General features: G+C 45.8%; 1 protein-coding gene across 4 annotated transcripts in view; it reads left to right on the forward strand.

The window, feature by feature from the left end:
• Positions 1 to 10,000, forward strand: part of LOC139381703 (carbohydrate (N-acetylgalactosamine 4-sulfate 6-O) sulfotransferase 15) — a 138,182-nt gene that overhangs the window by 84,906 nt on the left and 43,276 nt on the right. For all 4 annotated transcript variants that reach the window (XM_071125421.1, XM_071125422.1, XM_071125424.1 and 1 more), the window contains exon 2: positions 6,584 to 7,763. In XM_071125421.1, coding sequence (XP_070981522.1) covers positions 7,275 to 7,763 — 489 coding nt within the window. In that variant the 5' untranslated portion in view covers positions 6,584 to 7,274. The remainder of the gene's footprint in view (positions 1 to 6,583; positions 7,764 to 10,000) is intronic.

A 10,000-nucleotide genomic window follows, 5' to 3' on the forward strand; every position in this document is an offset into this window, starting at 1 on the left:
TATAATGTATTATGTGTTTCATTGTTGTTGTGATTGAGAGGTTTTCTCCATATAATCACTTCCACTGCTTTGGATCAGGATGAATTGGACGAAACTGTCAAGTGATTTTAAATGGGGAAACGTCGCTAGTCAGTTTCGGTGGAAGAGTCTGTGATTGGATGAAACGTGACGTAGGTCTTTGTTCTCACTTATTCAATCCTTCCTCTTCCAGGTCACAAGCAGCTGTACAATCTAAACACAATGATGGGTTATTGGTGCTGGGTTATGGGTTATTTGTACGACCCAATTGTTGGGTTGCAGGGTGTTGGGCCACTCAGTTGGGCTGTTTTCTTTTAAGAACTGCTGGGTTATTGGTTATTGGTGCTGGGTTATGGGTGCTGGGTTATTGGTGCTGGGTTATTGGTGCTGGGTTATGGGTGCTGGGTTATGGGTGCTGGGTTATGGGTACTGGGTTATGGGTGCTGGGTTATGGGTACTGGGTTATGGGTGCTGGGTTATGGGTACTGGGTTATGGGTGCTGGGTTATGGGTACTGGGTTATGGGTGCTGGGTTATGGGTACTGGGTTATGGGTGCTGGGTTATGGGTGCTGGGTTATGGGTGCTGGGTTATGGGTACTAGGTTATGGGTGCTGGGTTATGGGTGCTGGGTTATGGGTGCTGGGTTATGTGCGCTGGGTTATGTGCGCTGGGTTATGTGCGCTGGGTTATGTGTGCTGGGTTATGGGTGCTGTGCTAGAGGCATAGATTTGTAGGGGGGGGCGTGGCTTTCGGAATAGTTATTTACAGCCACCCGTGAGAGTAAACGCCATTCCTGTTAATCTGTTCTGTTGTATAGTTATCACATTAAGGTCAAACATTGACATTTTATGCAGATTTAATGACTCTTACAGAAGTGTATGAGTTCCCTAAAAGCCGATGTAAATGTTTGGTAACAACAAGGTGGTGTAAATGATATTATGATAATTAATCATTTTAATATAATAGAAGAGTGTGTAAAACAAAAACAAAAAAACATTTGAATTTGCAGTATATAATATTTAACATTGATGAACAGGAATTACATTTACTCTCACGGGTGGCCAATAATATCTAGCTGAAAGCCACGCCCCCAATAAGCCATTCGTCCTGAAAACAACCTAAGGATTGCATTAAAAAAAAACATGAAAGTTAATATAACCAGCTGATTGGTCGACACAGGATGAAAGTTAATATACCCAGCTGATTGGTCGACCCAGCATGAAAGTTAATATACCCAGCTGACTGGTCGACCCAGCATGAAAGTTAATATACCCAGCTGATAGGTCGACCCAGCATGAAAGTTAATATACCCAGCTGATGGTTAATTGGGTAATCCAACAACCTATCTTGTTTAGTTATTCACACAGCCTTACTGTCTGGGTCAAAATAACCCAGCCTGTGTTCTGTTCAGTATTGACCCAGTGTTGGGTTACTAAATAACCCAGCGTGTGTTCTGTCCAGTATTGACCCAGTGTTGGGTTACTAAATAACCCAGGGTGTGTTCTGTCCAGTATTGACCCAGTGTTGGGTTACTAAATAACCCAGCGTGTGTTCTGTCCAGTATTGACCCAGTACTGGGTTACTAAATAACCCAGCGTGTGTTCTGTCCAGTATTGACCCAGTGTTGGGTTACTAAATAACCCAGCGTGTGTTCTGTCCAGTATTGACCCAGTGTTGGGTTACTAAATAACCCAGCGTGTGTTCTGTCCAGTATTGACCCAGTGTTGGGTTACTAAATAACCCAGCGATGGGTTACTAAATAACCCAGCGTGTGTTCTGTCCAGTATTGACCCAGTGTTGGGTTACTAAATAACCCAGCGTGTGTTCTGTCCAGTATTGTCCCAGTACTGGGTTACTAAATAACCCAGCGTGTGTTCTGTCCAGTATTGACCCAGTGTTGGGTTACTAAATAACCCAGCGATGGGTTACTAAATAACCCAGCGTGTGTTCTGTCCAGTATTGACCCAGTGTTGGGTTACTAAATAACCCAGCGTGTGTTCTGTCCAGTATTGACCCAGTGTTGGGTTACTAAATAACCCAGTGTTGGGTTACTAAATAACCCAGTGTGTGTTCTGTCCAGTATTGACCCAGTGTTGGGTTACTAAATAACCCAGGGTGTGTTCTGTCCAGTATTGACCCAGTGTTGGGTTACTAAATAACCCAGCGTGTGTTCTGTCCAGTATTGACCCAGTACTGGGTTACTAAATAACCCAGCGTGTGTTCTGTCCAGTATTGACCCAGTGTTGGGTTACTAAATAACCCAGCGTGTGTTCTGTCCAGTATTGACCCAGTGTTGGGTTACTAAATAACCCAGCGTGTGTTCTGTCCAGTATTGACCCAGTGTTGGGTTACTAAATAACCCAGCGATGGGTTACTAAATAACCCAGCGTGTGTTCTGTCCAGTATTGACCCAGTGTTGGGTTACTAAATAACCCAGCGTGTGTTCTGTCCAGTATTGTCCCAGTACTGGGTTACTAAATAACCCAGCGTGTGTTCTGTCCAGTATTGACCCAGTGTTGGGTTACTAAATAACCCAGCGATGGGTTACTAAATAACCCAGCGTGTGTTCTGTCCAGTATTGACCCAGTGTTGGGTTACTAAATAACCCAGCGTGTGTTCTGTCCAGTATTGACCCAGTGTTGGGTTACTAAATAACCCAGTGTTGGGTTACTAAATAACCCAGTGTGTGTTCTGTCCAGTATTGACCCAGTGTTGGGTTACTAAATAACCCAGCGTGTGTTCTGTCCAGTATTGACCCAGTGTTGGGTTACTAAATAACCCAGCGATGGGTTACTAAATAACCCAGCGTGTGTTCTGTCCAGTATTGACCCAGTGTTGGGTTACTAAATAACCAGCGTGTGTTCTGTCCAGTATTGACCCAGTGTTGGGTTACTAAATAACCCAGGGTGTGTTCTGTCCAGTATTGACCCAGCGATGGGTTACTAAATAACCCAGGGTGTGTTCTGTCCAGTATTGACCCAGCGATGGGTTACTAAATAACCCAGGGTGTGTTCTGTCCAGTATTGACCCAGTCCTGGGTTACTAAATAACCCAGCGTGTGTTCTGTCCAGTATTGACCCAGTCCTGGGTTACTAAATAACCCAGGGTGTGTTCTGTCCAGTATTGACCCAGTGTTGGGTTACTAAATAACCCAGCGTGTGTTCTGTCCAGTATTGACCCAGTGTTGGGTTACTAAATAACCCAGCGATGGGTTACTAAATAACCCAGCGTGTGTTCTGTCCAGTATTGACCCAGTCCTGGGTTACTAAATAACCCAGCGTGTGTTCTGTCCAGTATTGACCCAGTCCTGGGTTACTAAATAACCCAGGGTGTGTTCTGTCCAGTATTGACCCAGTGTTGGGTTACTAAATAACCCAGCGTGTGTTCTGTCCAGTATTGACCCAGTGTTGGGTTACTAAATAACCCAGCGTGTGTTCTGTCCAGTATTGACCCAGTGTTGGGTTACTAAATAACCCAGCGTGTGTTCTGTCCAGTATTGTCCCAGTACTGGTTTACTAAATAACCCAGCGTGTGTTCTGTCCAGTATTGACCCAGTGTTGGGTTACTAAATAACCCAGCGTGTGTTCTGTCCAGTATTGACCAAGTGTTGGGTTACTAAATAACCCAGCGTGTGTTCTGTCCAGTATTGACCCAGTGTTGGGTTACTAAATAACCCAGCGTGTGTTCTGTCCATCCAATATTGACCCATTGTTGGGTTACTAAATAACCCAGCGATGGGTTACTAAATAACCCAGCGTGTGTTCTGTCCAGTATTGACCCAGTGTTGGGTTACTAAATAACCCAGCGTGTGTTCTGTCCAGTATTGACCCAGCGATGGGTTACTAAATAACCCAGCGTGTGTTCTGTCCAGTATTGACCCAGTGTTGGGTTACTAAATAACCCAGCGTGTGTTCTGCCCAGTATTGACCCAGCGTTGGGTTACTAAATAACCCAGCGTGTGTTCTGTCCAGTATTGACCCAGTACTGGGTTACTAAATAACCCAGCGTGTGTTCTGTCCAGTATTGACCCAGTGTTGGGTTACTAAATAACCCAGCGTGTGTTCTGTCCAGTATTGACCCAGTGTTGGGTTACTAAATAACCCAGCATGTGTTCTGTCCAGTATTGACCCAGTGTTGGGTTACTAAATAACCCAGCGTGTGTTCTGTCCAGTATTGACCCAGTGTTGGGTTACTAAATAACCCAGTACTGGGTTACTAAATAACCCAGCGTGTGTTCTGTCCAGTATTGACCCAGTGTTGGGTTACTAAATAACCCAGCGTGTGTTCTGTCCAGTATTGACCCAGTGTTGGGTTACTAAATAACCCAGCCTGTGTTCTGTCCAGTATTGACCCAGTGTTGGGTTACTAAATAACCCAGGGTGTGTTCTGTCCAGTATTGACCCAGCGATGGGTTACTAAATAACCCAGGGTGTGTTCTGTCCAGTATTGACCCAGTCCTGGGTTACTAAATAACCCAGCGTGTGTTCTGTCCAGTATTGACCCAGTCCTGGGTTACTAAATAACCCAGGGTGTGTTCTGTCCAGTATTGACCCAGTGTTGGGTTACTAAATAACCCAGCGTGTGTTCTGTCCAGTATTGACCCAGTGTTGGGTTACTAAATAACCCAGCGATGGGTTACTAAATAACCCAGCGTGTGTTCTGTCCAGTATTGACCCAGTCCTGGGTTACTAAATAACCCAGCGTGTGTTCTGTCCAGTATTGACCCAGTCCTGGGTTACTAAATAACCCAGGGTGTGTTCTGTCCAGTATTGACCCAGTGTTGGGTTACTAAATAACCCAGCGTGTGTTCTGTCCAGTATTGACCCAGTGTTGGGTTACTAAATAACCCAGCGTGTGTTCTGTCCAGTATTGACCCAGTGTTGGGTTACTAAATAACCCAGCGTGTGTTCTGTCCAGTATTGTCCCAGTACTGGTTTACTAAATAACCCAGCGTGTGTTCTGTCCAGTATTGACCCAGTGTTGGGTTACTAAATAACCCAGCGTGTGTTCTGTCCAGTATTGACCAAGTGTTGGGTTACTAAATAACCCAGCGTGTGTTCTGTCCAGTATTGACCCAGTGTTGGGTTACTAAATAACCCAGCGTGTGTTCTGTCCATCCAATATTGACCCATTGTTGGGTTACTAAATAACCCAGCGATGGGTTACTAAATAACCCAGCGTGTGTTCTGTCCAGTATTGACCCAGTGTTGGGTTACTAAATAACCCAGCGTGTGTTCTGTCCAGTATTGACCCAGCGATGGGTTACTAAATAACCCAGCGTGTGTTCTGTCCAGTATTGACCCAGTGTTGGGTTACTAAATAACCCAGCGTGTGTTCTGTCCAGTATTGACCCAGTGTTGGGTTACTAAATAACCCAGCGTGTGTTCTGCCCAGTATTGACCCAGCGTTGGGTTACTAAATAACCCAGCGTGTGTTCTGTCCAGTATTGACCCAGTACTGGGTTACTAAATAACCCAGCGTGTGTTCTGTCCAGTATTGACCCAGTGTTGGGTTACTAAATAACCCAGCGTGTGTTCTGTCCAGTATTGACCCAGTGTTGGGTTACTAAATAACCCAGCATGTGTTCTGTCCAGTATTGACCCAGTGTTGGGTTACTAAATAACCCAGCGTGTGTTCTGTCCAGTATTGACCCAGTGTTGGGTTACTAAATAACCCAGTACTGGGTTACTAAATAACCCAGCGTGTGTTCTGTCCAGTATTGACCCAGTGTTGGGTTACTAAATAACCCAGCGTGTGTTCTGTCCAGTATTGACCCAGTGTTGGGTTACTAAATAACCCAGCCTGTGTTCTGTCCAGTATTGACCCAGTGTTGGGTTACTAAATAACCCAGCGTGTGTTCTGTCCAGTATTGACCCAGTGTTGGGTTACTAAATAACCCAGGGTGTGTTCTGTCCAGTATTGACCCAGTCCTGGGTTACTAAATAACCCAGCGTGTGTTCTGTCCAGTATTGACCCAGTGTTGGGTTACTAAATAACCCAGCGTGTGTTCTGTCCAGTATTGACCCAGTGTTGGGTTACTAAATAACCCAGGGTGTGTTCTGTCCAGTATTGACCCAGTGTTGGGTTACTAAATAACCCAGCGTGTGTTCTGTCCAGTATTGACCCAGTGTTGGGTTACTAAATAACCCAGGGTGTGTTCTGTCCAGTATTGACCCAGTACTGGGTTACTAAATAACCCAGCGTGTGTTCTGTCCAGTATTGACCCAGTGTTGGGTTACTAAATAACCCAGCGTGTGTTCTGTCCAGTATTGATCCAGTGTTGGGTTACTAAATAACCCAGCGTGTGTTCTGTCCAGTATTGTCCCAGTGTTGGGTTACTAAATAACCCAGCGTGTGTTCTGTCCAGTATTGTCCCAGTGTTGGGTTACTAAATAACCCAAATTGGGTTGTTTTTAATCCAGCATTTTTTACATTGTGGATGAATCAGCTAGACACTGCAGTATAAAGTCATTTTTAATAGGAAACAGGAAGTTCTAGTTCTAGGAAGTCCACTTCCTTTTTCTCTGTCACTCATCCCTCTTCTTCTTCTTCTTCCTCTTTCCAGGGCTCCAGTAGTGGTTGAGGAGGTTGTCTGTCTGCACGCAGCATCCCACCCCCAGCATGGATGATCCTCCTGGGCCACAACCATCATACTCCTCCTACCATCTCACTGGCTCCTCCTCCCATCTCACTGGCTCCTCCTACCATCTCACTGGCTCCTCCTCACATCTCACTGGCACCACCACCACCTCTCCTTCTCCTCCACCACCACCACCTCTCCTTCTCCTCCACCACCAAGTCTCTGAGGCTGAGCAAACCTAGCAGGGCCTCCACCACCCCACCAACACCCCACCACCTAGACCCCACCACCCAGACCCAACCACCCCACCATCACCCCACCACCCTGCCAACACAGTGGGTCTTCAGACCTAGCCAGCCCACCATCACCCCACCACCACAGTGGGTCCTCAGACCCAACCACCCTGCCACCACAGTGGGTCCTCAGACCTAGCCACCCCACCATCACCCCACCACCCAGACCCCAACCACCCTGCCACCACAGTGGGTCCTCAGACCTAGCCAGCCCACTATCACCCCACCCCACCACCCAGACCCAACCACCCTGCCACCACAGTGGGTCCTCAGACCTAGCCAGCCCACCATCACCCCACCCCATCACCCAGACCCAACCACCCTGCCACCACAGTGGGTCCTCAGACCTAGCCAGCCCACCATCACCCCACCTCTCTGTCACCATGACACACATGGACTACGAATACACCCTGTTGGGTTCCTCGATGGAGGACTACAGGAAGAGACCTCTGAAACCACAGGTGGACGACAGCCCCATGAGCCTGTTCGCCGTGCTGGAGGTAAAACGTGACCCTCTCCATCTCCACGGACCCTGGCACCGGTGCACCCTGGGATGTGGTACGAGCACCCTGACCTGCTTTAGGAAGGTTAAACTGTACAGCTTCCTGTTCGGCCTCACCGTCATGTTCCTCATCGTGGCATCCTATATCCTCACTGGGGACAAGAAGGGCCTCCTCTTGACCCCGTCCCCGTATCACTTCTCTACGGTGCCGAACTCGGGGTCCGGGACTGGGCCCTACCCTTTTAATGTGTCTTCTGCCAAGGACTATGCTACCGTTAAACTGGTGGTGAAGAACATAGCGTCCAAGGTGGAGTTCAGTACTACCAGACAGCTGCCAGAACGCGAGGCGCTATTACACAGTGAGCCACATGTAAGTTCTGCACTGGAGTGTGTGGGTGTGTGTGTGTGTCTCTGTGTGTGTGTGTTTGTGTGTGTCTATGTGTGTGTGTGTGTGTGTGTGTGTGTGTCTGTGTCTCTCTGTGTGTGTGTGTCTGTGTGTCTCTCTGTGTCTCTGTGTGTGTGTGTGTCTGTGTGTCTCTCTGTGTCTCTCTGTGTGTATCTGTGTCTCTGTGTGTGTGTGTCTGTGTCTCTCTGTGTCTCTCTGTGTGTGTGTCTTTCTGTGTCTCTCTCTATGTGTGTGTGTGTGTCTGATCTTGCATTATATTGATCTGTATCTTTAATTAAAAGTCTCAACAAAATAGAATTGTCGTAGATTGTTTGGAAAGTTTAATTATATTTACATTCACATCAGGTTCAATTAGAAATAACTTTCATAACATTCCCATATTCTAGTTTTCCCAATTCTTTAGCCCGAAATAACAATTGGCAACCCATCCTTGTGAATCCAAACAAATAACTTGGTACCAGAACGACATAAGATAATTCCAATGGAAGTCAGGCAGGAACAGGAAGGGCTGAACTCTGATGTTACACAGGTACTTAATAAGTGGGAGGAGGGGTTTGCTAGTTTGTTCTCGGGTAAGGAAAATGTGGCGTATCTTGGGGAATAATCGTATGAAGACACATGTTCCCTGACAACTAAACAGGAAAACAACATGTCAAAACACTCTCGTTTAATTTGGATGTCAGACACTTAACCTGTAGAATGGTATAATTATATAGTCAACTAATGATCAACCTGACAACCAGACAGATAACGACTTGGTGGAGAAGATGGAGTCTAATGATCAACCTGACAATCAGACAGATAACGACTTGGTGGAGAAGATGGAGACTAATGATCAACCTGACAACCAGACAGATAATGACTTGGTGTAGATGATGGAGTCTAATGATCAACCAGACAGATAACGACTTGGTGGAGAAGATGGAGTCTAATGATCAACCTGACAACCAGACAGATAATGACTTGATGGAGACTAATGATCAACCTGACAACCAGACAGATAATGACTTGGTGTAGAAGATGGAGACTAATGATCAACCTGACAACCAGACAGATAATGACTTGGTGGAGAAGATGGAGACTAATGATCAACCTGACAACCAGACAGATAATGACTTGGTGTAGATGGTGGAGACTAATGATCAACCTGACAACCAGACAGATAATGACTTGGTGTAGAAGATGGAGTCTAATGATCAACCTGACAACCAGACAGATTATGACTTGGTGTAGATGATGGAAACTAATGATCAACCTGACAACCAGACAGATAATGACTTGGTGTAGAAGATGGAGTCTAATGATCAACCTGACAACCAGACAGATTATGACTTGGTGTAGATGATGGAAACTAATGATCAACCTGACAACCAGACAGATAATGACTTGGTGTAGATGATGGAAACTAATGATCAACCTGACAACCAGACAGATAATGACTTGGTGTAGAAGATGGAGACTAATGATCAACCTGACAACCAGACAGATAATGACTTGGTGGAGAAGATGGAGACTAATGATCAACCTGACAACCAGACAGATAATGACTTGGTGTAGATGGTGGAGACTAATGATCAACCTGACAACCAGACAGATAATGACTTGGTGTAGAAGATGGAGTCTAATGATCAACCTGACAACCAGACAGATTATGACTTGGTGTAGATGATGGAAACTAATGATCAACCTGACAACCAGACAGATAATGACTTGGTGTAGATGATGGAAACTAATGATCAACCTGACAATCAGAGAGATAACGACTTGGTGGAGAAGATGGAGACTAATGATCAACCTGACAACCAGACAGATAACGACTTGGTGGAGAAGATGGAGACTAATGATCAACCTGACAACCAGACAGATAACGACTAGGTGGAGAAGATGGAGTCTAATAATCAACCTGACAATCAGACAGATAATGACTTGATGGAGACTAATGATCAACCTGACAACCAGACAGATAATGACTTGGTGGAGAAGATGGAGACTAATGATCAACCTGACAACCAGACAGATAATGACTTGGTGGAGAATATGGAGTCTAATGATCAACCTGACAACCAGACAGATAATGACTTGGTGTAGATGATGGAGACTAATGATCAACCTGACAATCAGACAGATAATGACTTGGTGGAGAAGATGGAGTCTAATGATCAACCTGACAATCAGACAGATAATGACTTGGTGGAGAAGAT

This window comes from Oncorhynchus clarkii, chromosome 23 (assembly GCF_045791955.1).
Source record: "Oncorhynchus clarkii lewisi isolate Uvic-CL-2024 chromosome 23, UVic_Ocla_1.0, whole genome shotgun sequence".
NCBI classification, from domain to species: Eukaryota; Metazoa; Chordata; class Actinopteri; order Salmoniformes; family Salmonidae; genus Oncorhynchus; species Oncorhynchus clarkii.